This window comes from Alexandromys fortis, unplaced genomic scaffold, assembly GCF_014885135.2.
Source record: "Alexandromys fortis isolate MF-2015 unplaced genomic scaffold, M_Fortis_MF-2015_v1.1 scaffold_22, whole genome shotgun sequence".
NCBI lineage: Eukaryota > Metazoa > Chordata > Mammalia > Rodentia > Cricetidae > Alexandromys > Alexandromys fortis.
In genome coordinates, this window is record NW_026067900.1 from 7,473,161 (window position 1) to 7,489,721 (window position 16,561).

General features: G+C 39.5%; 1 protein-coding gene across 2 annotated transcripts in view; it reads right to left on the reverse strand.

The window, feature by feature from the left end:
* Nucleotides 1-16,561, reverse strand: part of Unc13c (unc-13 homolog C) — a 427,364-nt gene that overhangs the window by 220,033 nt on the left and 190,770 nt on the right. For both annotated transcript variants that reach the window (XM_050125822.1, XM_050125813.1), the window contains 2 exons: nt 4,719-4,888; nt 669-784 (listed from right to left, as the gene is read on the reverse strand). In XM_050125822.1, coding sequence (XP_049981779.1) covers nt 669-784; nt 4,719-4,888 — 286 coding nt within the window. The remainder of the gene's footprint in view (nt 1-668; nt 785-4,718; nt 4,889-16,561) is intronic.

Sequence of the window (16,561 nt, forward strand, 5' to 3'; positions counted from 1 at the left end):
GTGACAGGCATGGAACCAGGGTAGCTGTCCTGATGCCTGTTCCCTCTAGGGAGGAAAGTGTTTTCTCCTTCTGTCCCAGAGCACAGGGCAAGGGACAGCCCTCAGCTTCCTCTCATCCTTTTGTACATTTGGAAACAGTATCGTTTCACCCAAGAACGTCATCAGTGACACTTATTACCTCTCCAGAGCTTGCAGTGGCCCAGGGCAACTGGTCAGTGCATGCACATTAAGGACCGAAAAGGAATTGGTAAGTGGACTCTATGCTACCTGTTAAAGGGCCAGCTTTCTACCAGCTTTTTACACCTCAATGCACTGCCTTCTACCACAAGCTTAGTCAGCACAGCCCTGGCTACCACAGGCCCATCCCCTGTTACCACAGGCTTAGCACAGCCTGGGCTACTACTGACCCAGCACAGCCCACGCTACCACAGGCTCAGCGCAGCCCCTGTTCCTAAAGGCCCAGCACAGCCTGGGCTACGACAGGCTCAGTACAACCTGAATTACCACAAGCTGAGAACAGCCCCAGCTACCACAGGCAGTCTGAACTCCAGGAAGAACTCCAGAAACCCGATTCCATGACTTTTCAAAAGCCAGGGTTTGTTTTGTGATTCATAACAAGCATGACCTCACTAAGTTCCACTTTGAGTAGAATTTATTTTCCTAGTTACCTCGTGTAAACAAGTGTATTGTATGTGGTATGGCGCCACCTTCTCCTCTCCCTTTATTTCCACGTTGATTTTCAGTCGGATAGCCCCAGACACAGCTGACTTATCCGTCCGTTTCTCTGAGGAAAAGCAAACATGTCCTTGGTCAGTTATTCCAACAGGAACATAATTCTAATTCAAGTTCCCCAATGTACTAACTCACCACAACCATAGATACCCTACCTTGGGCCTACCCAAGACTGGTCATATCAGCAATCAGTCAAGCAAGGGAGAGGGGCTCATGGGACCCTACCTTTTATCTCTGAACTACCGGCTATTGAGAGACTCTGGGAGAGAGGGGAAGCACTGTCTCTAGTTTGATATTCACTGATGAGCCACCCCCCCACACACACACACACTGCAAAGGAGAGAGCCACGCACATGGGCACATGGACTGGTTCTATTACTCTCAGTGGGTCACAAAACAAAATAAATAGACATAAACATGAAAGAGAGATTTGTGCGTGGGAATGCATGTTGGTAGGGGTGATAACTGGTAGGTGAAAGTGGTTTATATGTTTTACACACATGTGTAAAATTGTTTTCAAACAAATTTATGGGCTGGAGGGATGGTTCAATGGTTAAGAGCGCTTGCTGTTCTTGCAGAGGAGAACAGGCTTAACCGCAGCGTCAAGCCCAGCGGCTTAACCCCAGTGCAGAAAGGCTGAATCCCAGTGTCCTCATGATTGCTTATAATCATCTTTAACTCTGGTTTCAGGAGATTCAGTGCCCTCTTCTTGCCTCCATGGATACCAGGTGTGTACATGCTATGTATACATATGCAGATGAAATACTCATACACATAAAATAAAATAGATCTTTTAAAACAAATATAATTATTGAAATCTAAATTAACCACACATACACGTATACATATATACACTCACAGACATACATATGCATACACACATCTGCACTCTCTCTCTTTCACACACATGCACACACACACACACACACTAACGAGAAGCTTAGGAACAGCTCGTTTCCTATATCATAAGTGGCTAAGTAACCATGACCCCCACAGACAATGCCTGCCTGTTGTGCGGTTGTAACTGTTAAACAGCCTGCAGAGAGTTCAGACAGACGATCAAAGGACCCTTCCCTGCCCTTACACAGTGAAATTCAATTCATCGTGTGGCAATTACACGCAAGATAATCGGAACATAAAATTTCATGAGGAAACTGTCTCACTTGAAAAACTCCTCTTCAGCATCCTCTTGTTCTTTCATCTTTCATGAAAGAGGAGACAAATGCGGGCTAACAACAAGATGAAAGCAGTCTTCATATTGTCTATCTACAGCCTGTGTTTATTTGTAAATGTGATATTAATTACTTGAATGGGATCACAATACTATCAGTTTATTCAATAAGTGGATTTGAGTCAGGAGGAGCAGCACACACCTATCAGAGCTTTGGGAGAAACTCACAGTTCCAGAACTCCTGGAGTATGAATATAGACTGGGAACGTGAGATTGTCCCCGTTTCCCAAAAGGATATGTGTGGAGAGGTCACCATTTACAATAAGAAACAGGAGCTAAACAGAACAACAGGAGGCTCGTGCTGAAAACTTCTTTAGTTAGCTGTTTTCTGAGATCTATCCATCTTTTTAGCCACATAAGATTATGAAGCTTGCCTTCTCTGTGTGGGATGCCTTTTGACTTTTTCAGCCTTGCTGTCTAGCAGGAATGAATTGTGAGAATTCTTTCTTCAGCAGTACAGAATTATCAGGGGTTTGCCCACTTGCTAGGATACCACACTCAACCTGTGTTTTGTTCATGTATGTGTGTGTGTTGTACAAGGAATTGAACTCAGGGTGTCATACTTATGCAGGAAGAGTTTTGCCACTCAGCTGTATCTCCAGCCAATTTTTCGCTTCTTAATTTGAGACAGGTTCTTGCAAAATTATCCAGGCAGTCCTTGATCTGGTGACCCTCCCGCCTCTGTCTTCTGAGAAAATAGAATTACAATCTTGGCCTAGCAAACCTGGCTGGGAGTCCCTTTACTCTCAACATACATGGAGTTTTGAGTTAGGTGTAAGTGAAACACAGAGCTTGGGATATCCTTACCCACCACCCCTTTCCAGAGCTCCCAGGAAGCTTAGAGTTAGTGCTATCTCTCAAGTAGAGGAGACTCTGTGGGAGCACACAGGACTTTGGGGCAAACATTGCTTTGGGTGGTAGGGTAAACTCCAAGTGATGAGAAAGGACAGAGTTTACATGAAGGATAAAGCAAAGTATTTGTAAGGGTTGGACATAATGAGGGATTTTACAAATCTAAGAAATGCAAACGAATTTCATCTCTTCTCCTCCTTCCTTTCCTGCCTTTCTTCCTTCCCCTTCCCTCCTAGAAGGCAAAGGACATGGAAGGAGGGGACAAAAGTACCCCCTGGGCAGCTAAAGGTGCTGAAGATAAGGCTTTCTACACAGTATCCCAGCCCCTTGTTTCTTTCACAGTTTAATGGGCAGCCATTTAACCAAATGGCATAGCTAAGCTCCATAGCAAACTGGTTTTAACCAGGCATATAGTACCCAGACAATAAAATAAAAGAATTTCTGTCCTGACTATTCTTTAGTTCAAGAGGATGGTAATTTATTATAGAAAAAAAATCTGCAAAAGCAAGGCTCTAATTAAAATAGGGTTTTTGAATTTTTTTTTTGAGTACTGCACAGGAACTGAAGTTTTCTTCTTTTAACATCTTGGTTTCATATGTAAAGTTGCTTAATAATTTAAACAAGATGTGGGAGTTTAGCTTAGTCTCAAGCTCAGATTCCAATAATGAGAAATACCAACTTTTTTAATTAAGATTCTTCAACTATTTTTGGTAATGAGTTCCCAGCAAAGCTGAATCATTTGTGTTTGGATCAAGTTAAATTTCCTGTTTCTTAAGTTGTTATATAATTTAGAATTTTATTAACTCAATGAGACTTTCTTTCTTTGACAACTATTATATTACTAAAAGTTTGTAGCTTTTTTGTTTGTTTGTTTGTTTGTTTTAGAACCAACAATCTGTAAGTTGGTAAAGTACATTGTGAATATAAGTGGTAATTCTTTGTGGTCCATGGGCTATGTCAGCTTCTGTTCATGGCCAGCTGGTTCTCAAAAAATTAATTTATCATTTCCTAGGCTGTCATTAAAAAACCTTTGGGTCCCATCTTTTATGAAAACTGTGAAAACTATAAATTTATACTATTATTAGGACACCAGTAAAGACCCCAGGTTATTTTTTACTCAAGTAAAAGCTGAAGTCAAATTTGTCATACTTCTGTTTCTACAATAAAAGTTTACTTAAACGTCATGCCAGCTAAACTTATTATTGATGTCTTCATAGTTGAAACCCATGTTAAAGCCACATCAATTCTTCTTGTCTTTGCTAATGAAAGACTATTTATATATTACCATTTGAAAGAAATCCCAACTACATAAAAAACTATCTTTCTTTTCAATTAGTTAATAAATATTTTTAATTTATGTGCATGTGATGTGTATGTCTGTGTGAACACATGCCATGCATTTGTGGTAGTCCATAAAGGTCAGAAGAAGGTATTTGTACACCCCCAAGCTAGAGTTACAGGTAGTTATGAGCCCCTTGACTAAACCTGCGTCCTCTGGAAGAACAGAAAATGCTATTAATTGATGATCTATCTCTCTAGCCTCCCAACTATATTTTCATAAGTGAGCAGAATTAATCAGAGCAGCCATAGATTTCTCAAACATTAGACAAATGTCTTTAAAGCTGTATATTATGAATCTAAAGTAAAAAGTGGTGTAAACTTTTCTCTGAGAAGACATTCAGTGGATTCTTTGAGTTTTTGTTTTCATCTTAGATTTAACAATGTATTTCAATTGTACAAAAAATTTAATCTACAATTGGCCTTCATTGCTAATAAAACTAACTCAGCTAAGAGGTCGGCAGAATGATCTACAAAGACATCTGACTTTTAACTCTAGGTGAATAGGATCCGTGTCACAGACACTCTTGAATCTGAACTCATTTTCAAGTATAAAAATAATCACCTAAGTTGTACCAGACATCCATCTCGCCACTCAGAGTCCTGACTTCCACGATTGTCTGCCCCAGAAAGTCATCCGACTCCTTCTTGAAGTGCTGCTTCACTCTGGATTTAATGTCATCGTCTTCATCCCATACTCGGACCTTGATTCGATCTGTCGAGTTATGGCACTCACTGTAAACAAATGTGCACAGGTCAGTGACTGCTGGTTGCTCCTCTGAAGGGCACATGGTATTGGAGGCTGACTGTAAACTTGACCAGTTAATAAAGAGATATCTACTGAGTTATAAATGGATTCCCCAGGATCCCTTCTAGCTATGGGTGTTGCAGGTATCCAGTGCAGGTAGATGGGAGAAATGTGTGGTTCACTCAACAACAAATAGGCAAAATTATATCCCATTCCAGTCTATTGCCTGTACCTGAGACAGCAGAGTCAAACATGCAATTTGCAACATTTTCTTGGACAACATACCCATGCTCTAGAAATCCCTCATATGGACAATAAGCTAATTTCATGGCAAGGACACTGAAAAGGGGGTCAGAGTAGGAAACGACGTCACAGTTACAAGCAGGTATTTTACACGTTGATCATCTCGGTGTGTATGGTTCTGGTCTCTGTGTCAGAGTGCCTACGCGAAATCACAAGGAGGAATGATAAACTTTGACTGCTGGCTTCCTGGATTACAGTCCATGGTGGACCCCATTGCTTCAGACCTAAGGTGAAGCTGAGCATCATTCTGTGCAGGATGTGGAATAGAAGTGCTCAGGAGTAGTAGTTAGGAAGCAGAGGCAGAGAGAACATAGGAAGAGCATGGGATAGAGGGTGGGGAAGAGGAGAGAGGGGGACAAGGGAGATGGAAGGGAATAGGGAGGAGGGGAGAGAAGTGATCTAGTTTATAAAGGGATGACTCCACTGGATAGTCTTCCAACAAGGCCCTGTGTTCTACTAAGAACAGCCCCTTAGCTATGTGTGCATTAATAGTTTGATGTCACTTCTGTTCCCATGATTTAACTGATTCTCAATAGAGCCACTGGCTGGGAACCATGTCCTCACCCAGCACAAGCTGTGACATTTCTCATAGCCAAACCATAGCACCCAATATGTACACAGTATACACAATATACACCCTACCAGTACACAGAAGAAACTGTGAAATCAAATTTGGTCAGCAGAAAATCCCTGCGACTTGAGAACAGCTCGTAGGTTCTAGTCTGTCACTGATTTCCACATTTCTTTCATCTCCTCTTGTTAACAACAGCTACCCAATATTACCCAAAGCTGTGCTTCTGGGTGTCTCCCTGACTGTATTTGGTGGTCTCTCCCATGTTTTTCTCTCTCTAACCAGCCAGTTTTTGAGAACGAGCTAGGTACCTGCTGTGTGCCATTTTCCCTAAGGCTGATAAATGAGGTAGTGGGAACCTGTGCTCCCTGACACTCGGCATCCATCCACGCCAGTGTAGGAATCTTTAACCTGGGGTTTATGGGCAAGTTATGGGCATTCCTGAACTTGCATTTGAAAACTAAAGGAAACTATTTCAGTTTACTCCCTCCCAATTTTACATCTAGGCAACAAATCACAGCAGTAGTTGGTCCCTAATAAAGTGACAGACAATTTTACATATAACAGAGTATAAGGAAATAAAATATTACTTCACTTTATACTATGCTAAAATTATTTATTCAATATATAATATATGAATATATATTCAATATAATTGATCTACTATTTTGTTTCAATATTTTATTTAATTAATTAAACGTATACCTAATTTAGGAAGGCATCTATGTCTCTACTAGACTGCAGAATGAGTTCAAAGAGCAACATTTTCTTAACCATTCCTGAAAGCGTCATGTGCTTCCCATCAGTCTTTGAAACAAAACCAGACAGTGCAAATAAGAGTAACAACTGGGGTATGATATGCCTGTGTGCAAACTGTAGCCCACAATTTTGAGTCCATGTGGGAGGTTTCAGATCAGAATACTACAGTAATAACTGGGACAGTGGGATTGTTAGAAATGTTGGGGCATGATCAGCACTTGGTCTTCTAGACCAGAGTTTAAGATGCCCATCATGAGCAGAACAATGCACATGAATTAAATGATTCACAGCTCAGCTCAGTTCATAACTCTTTTGCATAAAATGTTGTCCTTTGCATACTTTATTATGTGATTTCTTAGCAGGTTGTAGGTTAGCTATTAATGTAGAGAGAATCTTTTTTGTTTGTCTTTTGTAGCTGCTGCTTAGAACTTTTGTAATGAATTCTCTTAAACTTAAAGAAATTACATCACCCACATGAAGAGCATTCAACCCATGTACCTACAGCTTCAGTACATAAAGAGTCTGGGCAAGAATATTGTGAATTCAAGGCCAGTGACTTAGTCTATATAGGAAGACCCTGTCTAAAAACATTAAAATAGATAGATAGATAGATAGATAGATAGATAGATAGATAGATAGATAAGAAGAAGACAGGGAGATGACAAGTCAGGCAGCTAAGAACACTTGCAGCTCTTATGGAGGACCAGGGTTGAATCCCAGCTCTCACAGAGCAACTCACAGTTGTGCAATTCCAAGGATTATGATGTCCTTTTCTGGCCTCTGTGAGCATTCCACTCACATAGTCCAAATGCAGGCAAACAGTCATACACATAAGAAAAAATAAAAAAGGGAAAAAGAGAGAAAAATGGAAAAAAGAAGGAAGAAAGAAGGCAAAAAAATGCCCCAAACAAACCATTCAAATTATTTGAACCAAATAATTTGTGTTCATTTACATTTGAGTTACCTACATTCTTATTAAGTCTGCTAACAGGCTGAGAAGACATGCTTCAGGAGGGTGGGTTGTGGAGTAAATTATGTGTTAATTTAGGTGCACAATGGATAATTGCATATGAAAATAGTTTATTGGTTTTAACAGGGTTGACGACTGACTACTCCCTATCTGATTCAAGTTGTGTGACATTTTTAGCTATAAACTGAGGGTGATAATACCCATATTAGCAGGTATTTATAGAAATACTGAGAGAGGACTGAGCCAGCGACCTAGGCTGGAGCAAGCCTGAGACAGTGAACTCTGTGTAAGTGGGAGTGGTTCCAGACCAGAGACATTTATGGAAACAGGACTGAGTCAGAGACCTAGGTCAGAGCAGACCTAAGACAACAAACTCCACAGGAGCAGATACAGGGGAGCAATGAGGGAGTAGACCTGAGCCAGGACCCCTGCAGGTCCAGGCGTAAGTCAGGAACCTCTGAATAACTAAGCCTGAGCCAGGACCTTTGTGGGTCTGGGCATGAGTCTTGGACCTCTTAGTGAGTAGGCCAGAGCCAGGTCCTCTGTGAGTCCAGGCACACCCGAGTCTGGGGCCTCCAAGGCTGTAGATCAGAGCCAGAGACCTTTGCAGGATGAACCCCAACCCAGAGACCTCTGCAGTAGTGGATCCAGACCAGGAACATTTACAGAAACTGGTATGAGCCAGAAACCTAGGCTAGAGTAGGCCTGAGAACAGCAAACTCCTTGGGAGCAGAGCAAACCTCAGGAATGCTGAGTGATTTCCAAAAACAGGGAATGACCAATGTGGTAACTGGACCATGGCATTGAATGTACCACGAGGAACAGCCATCTGAGCCTTGTAACCACTGGCACCTGGAAGATTGATCACAGAGTCACAGACAGCCCCAACTTCACCAATTAGAGGAAAAGATGGGTAGACAAGGTAAGAACACACACAATACCACAAAGAACAACATAACACCAGTAAAATCTAGTGACCCTACAACAGAAAGACTTGAACAACCAAATATAGATGAAGCAGAAGAAAATAATCTAAAATGTAACTTTATGAAAATATTGAAGGCCCTTAAAGAGGAAATGAGAAATTCCCTCAAAGAAATGGAGGAAAAGACAAACAAGAAATTGGAAGACATCAACAAATATCTTAAAGAAAATCAAGAAAAAGCAATCAAATATATGAAAGAAACTATTCAAGACTTGAAAACTGAAATAGAGGCAATAAAGAAAACATAAGCCAAGGGAATTATAAAAATAGAAATCATGAGAAAAGGATCAGGAACCACAAATGCAAGCATAAACAGCAGAATACAAGTGATGGAAGAGAAAATCTCAAGCGCTGAAGATACAATAGAGGAAATAGACTCACCCATCAAAGAAAACATTAAATCTAACAAAAAATATTAACACAAAACATCCAGGAACTATGGGACACCATGAAAAGACCAAACCTAAGATTACTAGGTATAGAAGAAGGAGAAGAAATTCAACTCAAATGCCCAGATTATGTATATAATTTTTGAGACAGGGTTTCTCTGTAGCTTTTTTGGTTCCTGTCCTGGAATTAGTTCTTCTAGACCAGGCTGGCCTCAAACTCACAGAGATCTGCCTGCCTCTGCCTCCCGAGTGCTGGGATTAAAGGCATGCACCACCACTGCCCGGCAAATGCACAGATAATATATTTAACAAAATCATAGAAGAAAACTTTTCCATCCTAAAGAAAGATATGCCTATGAAGGTACAAGAAGCTTACAGAACACCAAATAGACTGGATCAAAAAAAAAAAAAAAGTTCTCTAGCCACATAATAATCAAAACACTAAACATACAGGATAAAGAAAGAATATTAAGAGCTGCAAAAGAAAAAGGCCAAGTAACATATAAAGGCAGACCTATCAGTTTTATTGTATCTCAATAGACACAATGAAAGTCAGAAGGTCGTGGTCAAGCATTATGCAGACATTAAGAGACCATGGATGCCAGCCCAGACTACTATACCCAGCAAAACTTTCAATTACCATAGAAGGACAAAACAAGATATTCTATGACAAAACCAGATTTAACCAATACCTAGCCACAAACCCAGCCCTACGTAAAGTACTAGGAGGAAAACTCCAACCCAAGGAAGTTGGCTACATCCACAAAATGGAAAATTGATGACTTCACAGCAACAAATCCTAAAGAATGGAAAAATGCACAAATTAATATCACCAACAATGAAAACTAAATTAACAGAAGATAGCAATCACTGTTCATTAATATCCTTTAAAATAAATAGACTAAACTCACCTATAAAAAGACACAGGCTAACAATTGGATACAAAAACAGAATCCATCTTTCTGCTGCATACAAGAAACACACCTCAACCCAAAAGACAGACATTGCCTCAGAATAAAGGGTTAGGAAAAATTTTCCAATCAAATGGACTTAAGAAACAAGCTGGTGTAGTTATCCTTATATCTAGCAAAATAGACTTCAAATCAATCAAAAGAGACAAAAAAGGACATTTCATATTAGTCAAAGGAAAAATCCATCAAGAGGAAATCTCCATACTGAACATCTATGCCCCAAATACAAGGGCACCTCATATATCAAAGAAACTCTTCTAAAGTTTAAATCATACATTAAACCCCACATGCTAATAGTGGGAGACTTCAACACTTCACTCTCACCACTGGTCAGGTCAGTCAGACAAAAAATTTAACAGACAAATAAGGGAACTAGCAGAGGTTATGTCTCAAATGGACCTAGCAGACATGTATAGAATATTCCATACAAACATAAAAGAATATACCTTTTTCTCAGCACCTCATGGAACCTTTTAAAAAATTGACCACATACTTGGTAACAAAACAAACCTCCACTGATACAAAAAACTTGGAATAACCCCATGTATCTTATCAGACCACCATGGCTTAAAACCAGAATTCAACAGCAACACTAATTCCAGAAAGCCCACAAGCACATGGAAATTAAACAGTTCTCACCTGAATCATCAATGGGTCAAAAATGAAATAAATGGAGAAATTAAAGACTTCCTAAAATTCAATTTAAATGACCACACAACATACCCAAATTTATGGGACACAATGAAAGCAGTGTTAAGAGAAAAGTTCATAGCATTAAACGCCTAAATAAAGAAGCTGGAAAAATACCACACTAGTGAATTAACAGAACATTTGAAAACTTTAGAAAAAGAAGCAAACTCACCCAAAAAAACTAGATGGCAGTAAATAATCAAACTCAGAGCTGAAACCAACAAAATAGAAACAAAGAAAACAATACAAAGAATTGAGACAAAGAGTTGGTTCTTCGAATCAAGGAAATAGACAAAACTTTATCCAAACTAACCAAAGACAGACAAATAATATCCAAATAAACAAAATCAGAAATGAAAAGGGGGACATAACAACAGAAACAAAGGAAAAATAGAGAATCATCAGGTCATATTTTGAAAACCTGTACTCCACAAAATTGGAAAACTTAAAGAAAATGAACAACTTTTTGGATAAATATCACTTACCAAAATTAAATCAAGACCAGATAAGCAAATTAACAGACAGATAACTGCTAAAGAAATTGAAACAGTTATCAAAAGTCTCCCAATCAAAAAAAAAATACCAGGACCAGATAGTTTTAGCTCAGAATTCTACAAGATTTTCAAAGAAGAACTAATACCAATACCCCTCAAATTGTTCCACACAATAGAAACAGAAGGAACATTGACAAACTCTTTTTATGAGGGTACAATTACCCTGATACCCAAACCATATAAAGATATTACTAAGAAAGAGAATTACAGACCAATCTCATTCATAAACATGGATGTAAAAATACTAAATAAAATACTGGCAAATTGAATGCAAGAACACATCAGAACCATCATCCACCATAATCAAGTCAGCTTCATCCAAGAAATGCAGAGATGGTTCAACATACGAAAATCTGTCAACGTAATCCACCATATAGACAAACTGAAAAATAAAACCACATGATCATCTCATTAGATTATGAAAAAGCTTTCGACAAAATACAACATTCCTTCATGATAAAGGTCTTCAAGAGAGGAGGAATACAAGGAACATATCTAAACATAATAAAGGCAATATACAATAAACCAACAGCCAACATCAAACTAAATGGAGAGAAACTTCCAGTGATTCCACTGAAATCAGGAACAAGACAAGGTTGCCCACTCTTTCCATATCAATTCAATATAGTTCTTGAGGTCCTAGCTAGAGCAATAAGACAACAAAAGGAGATCAAAGGGATAAACATCAGAAAAAAAGAAGTCAAACTCTCACTATTTACTGTTCATATGATAGCTTCCATAAGAGACCCCCAAAAAGTCTGCTAAGGAACTTGTACAACTAATAAACACTTTCAGTAATGTAGCAGGATACAAGATAAACTCAAAATAATGAATAGCCCTCCTTTACACAGATGATAAATGGGCCAAGAAAGAAATCAAACATCACCCCTCACAATAGCCACAAAATATCATAAAATATCTCAGAGTAACTCTAACCAAACAAGTGGAAGACTTGTATGACATGAACTTTAAATCGTTGAAAAAAGAAATTAAAGAAGACATCAGAAAGTGGAACAATCTCCCATGCTCCTGGGTAGGTAGAATTAACATAGTAAAAATGGCAATCTTAGCTGGGCAGTGGTGGTACATGCCTTTAATCCTAGCACACAGGAGGCAGAGGCAGGAGGATCTTTGTGAGTTTGAGGCCAACCTTGTCTAAAGAGCTAGTTCCAGGACAGGCTACAAATCAACAGAGAAAACCTGTTTCAAAAAAACCCAAAAACAACAACAACAAAAAACAAACAAAAACCAAGGGGAAAAAACCCAAAACAAAACAAGAAAAAAAAACCCACAAAAATATTGACAATCTTACCAAAAGCAATCAACATATTCAATGCAATGCCCATCAAATTCCTAGCAAAATTCTTCATAGACCTCAAAAGAACAGTACTCAACTTCGTATGGAAGGGCAAAAAATCCAAAATAGCCAAAACAATCCTGTACAATAAAGGGACTTCTGGAGGCATCACAATCCCTGACTTCAAACTCTACTACAGAGCTACTAAAAATAGCCTGATATTGGTATAAAAACAGACAGGAGGACCAATGGAATCAAATCATAGACAAGGATATTAATCCACACACTTTTGAACCCCCAACTTTTGACAAAGAAGCAAAAAATATCAAATAGAAAAAAGGAAAACAAATGGTGATGGCATAACTGGATATCAACATGTAGAAGAAGGAAAATAAATCCATATCTATCACGATGCACAAAACTCAAGTCCAAATGGATCAAAGACCTCAACATAAAGTCAGCCACACTGAACCTCATAGATGAGAAAGTGGGAAGTACACATGAACACATTGGTACAGGAGACCACTTCCTAAATATAACCCCAATAGCACAGACACTGATAGAAACAATTAATAATTGGGACCTCCTGAAACTGAAAAGCTTCTGTAAAGCAAAGGACACGGTCAACAAGACAAAACAACAGCCTACAGAATGGGAAAAGATCTCCACTAACCCCAAATCAGACAGAGGTCTGATCTCCAAAATATACAAAGAACTCAAGAAATTGATCATCAAAAGAACAAATAGTCCAGTAAAAAAGTGGAGTACAGATCTAAACAGAAAACTCTCAACAGACGAATCTAATATGGCTGAAAGACACTTAAGGAAATGCTCAACATCCTTAGTCATCAGAGAAATGCAAATCAAAACAACTCTGAGATTCCATTTTATACCTGGAAGATGGGCCAAGATCAAAACCACTGATTACAACTTAAGCTGGAGAAGTTGTGGGTAAAGGGAACACTTTGCCTTGCTGGTGAGAATGCAAGCTGGTAGAGCCCCTTTGGAATCAGTGTGGCAATTTCTCAGAAAATTAGGAAACAACCTTCCTCAAGACCCAGCAATACCACATTGGGGTATATATCCAAAGGATGCTCAATCGTGCCACAAGGACATGTGCTCAAGTATGTTCATAGCAGCATTGTTTGCCATAGCCAGAACCTGGAAACAACCTAAATACCCCTCGACAGAAGAAAGGATAAGGAAAATGTAGCACATTTACACGATGGAGTACTACACAGCAGTAAAAAATAATGACATCTTGAAATATGCAGGCAAATGGATGGATCTAGAACACATTATTTTGAATGAGGTAATCCAGACCCAGAAAGACAATTATCATATGTACTTACTCAGAAGTATAAGTGTAAGAAGTGTAAGAAGCTTTTAGACATAAAGCAAAGTAAACCAGCCTACAAATCACAATCCCAGAGAACCTAGGCACCAATGAGGACCCTATAAGAGACATACACGGATCTGATCTACATGGGAAGTAGAAAAAGCCATGATCTCCTGAGTAAACTGGGAGCATGGGGATCTTGGGAGGGGGTTGAAAAGGAGGGTAGAGGCAGGGAGAGGAGCAGAGAAAATGTAGAGCTCAATAAAATCAATTAAAAAAAAAAGAAGGGATCACTGGGCTGAGTGTGGCAATCCACATTTGGAATCCTAATTCCTGGGAGGCCCAACCGGAGAATCCTATGCCCTGGGACAAAGACATTTCCAGACAAAGAAATCAAAGTTTTTTTTTTTTTTTTTTTTTTTTTGAGCCTGTAAAACTTTTTAAGCTTTAGTTTTGATGAAAAGTTTAAATTTATTTCAAAATTCAAGAAAACTGTAGAAACCACAAAAAATAAAAATTCTAATCTTGTGATTCTGCAGAGGACAGCCAGGGTCTCTGCACTTCTCAGTGATTCTCTTTCTCTACTGTGTTCATACATGAGAAGGGTTTCGGTTTTACAGCAGTTACAGTGCTCACAGAGATCTCCTGTATGGCTCCTCTCAAAGTCCCCTCTGCTTTACAGGCTACATCACGGATATTTTTATAGCTGGCTCTTCTTTTCTCATTGCTCTGTAGTACACCTTTTATTTTCTGACATCTATTTAATCTTTTATTATTATTATTTTTTTTGCAACTGACTTGAACCTTTTGCTTCACACTTAAGTTTTCTGAGTTTATGTAAGGTTCACAGCTGAGATGGAAAGCTATCACTGTTGGGAACCAGGGAATATTGAGTGTTATAGCTCGAGTGGAAGAACACTCTGGCAGTGGGGAGCCAGGGGTAGCACAGACCACAGTAAGCTTAGCAGCTTACAGCCCTGCTCTAGGGAAGGTTTCCCCAGTGTGACAGCTCTGCTACCCAGGAAAGGGCTTCCTAGGGCACTTGTTACAACTAGGCTCTGGCGCTCCAGAGTGTAACAACTCTGTTCTGCTAGGGAAAAGTTTCCCTAGCCAAAGGCTTACAGTCCTGCTCAACTCTGCTCCACTTCTGACTTCCCCAGGGAAGTTGTAACAACTCTGATCTGTTAAGGAAAGGCTTCCCCAGGGAAAGTGTTACAATTCAGCTCTGTCTCTGCTCTAAAGAAAGAAGAACGTCTTCACCCAAACCTCACTCAAGAGATTTATTGGGAGGGAAGAATCCAGGAAAGTGGCTGCAACTACCAGGGCTCAAGAAGAGCCACGGTAAACTGAACAGGCACAAGGCTTATGTAGGGCTTCCTAGGGGTGGAGTTTTCCCAGGGGGAAGGGGAATTGGTTAGTTTTTCCCTGCTCAGGGATTGGTTAGTTTTGTTGGTGAGGAGCAGAGATGGCTGATTTCAGAGCCAAACATGTTTCTTTCACTGGCTTTTTTAAGCCTTTGGGCTCTAGTTTTGGGGGATGGGACAAATTTCTTTCACTGACTCTGACTCTAGGGACAAAGTCTGTTTCTTTGGCACTGATTTCAGAATCAGGGTGCATTTCTTTGGTTCTGGGTTCAGGGCTAAAGCATTTCTTTCACTGGCTTGAGTCTCAGAGCCACCGTGGGTTTCTTTGGATAACCCTTTTACCTTACAGTTTATCCTTCAATTTTTTTTAAGTAGTTCAACACTTTTAATGTTATAGAGTTGGTCTCGATTTATTATTTATTATGGTATTATTTATTATAAAGGGCTATATAAGGCATTTTCATGCAAGCACATATGATGTATGTTGAGCCCACTGCCCTCTCATTACCTCTTGCTACCTTCCCCTTTGTTCTTTGCCCTCCTACTTGTCCCCGTAAATAGTTTCACCCCTTTATTTATGATATACACGTGTATCTATGTAGCTATACAGAACCTAGAAACCACACGTGAGAGAAACATGCACTTAGAGTAGCTATTCTGAAGACATGGAATTTCACATTGGATCTTACACTTCTCACTATGAATTATGTTATTATGCACTTATCTACCACATACACAAATCAGTGGAAGAATTAAAACCAGAAAAACAATTAGTTGTATGTCCTGTTTCATGACTCATGTGTCCATTCCACAGTGGTAATTTTAAAGGATGAGGGAGTGACAGGTAGTACATTGATGGGGAACCTCAGCCAATCACATTCTGCATTGGGTGTGTTCCCCTTGGGCCAAAGAAAACATATAAAACATCCATGTACGCTTGTCTCCCTCTCTTTGTTTCCCTGTGCTCCTGAATCGCTGGAACCCTGGTGTTGTAAGTTCCCCTTCTTTCCTTTATTAAAGCTAAATATTTTATATTAAGGCTAGTCTTGTTAATTCTAGCTGCCGATCGATCACACCCCTTCAGTACATCTAAAATATGTAGTTAACTTTGTAGAGGAGACGACATTGACAAGGCAGAGTTTGGAGATTTTCATCACCATAAGACGGAAAGCCAGAGCATTTTTTAAGCACTGGAGTATAACAGCTAGCCCAGCTGTGCTTGGTTTATCGATGAAGTAAGTACACAGTCTGCCAACTGAGACATATTTACAATAAGTTTAAAATTTATCAAATATGTGTTATAATAGGTTGACACTCACTTTAGAGCTGGTCAGATTGTGGGTAGAGGTACACGGGCTAGACTAACAGAGGCTCCCTCTGCCTGTATGCCGCCTCCACCCCGCTGGTAACTTGGCTGAGAACATTGAATATGGAACCCTGCAAGACTGAAGAAAGCCAGCTGCTCAGT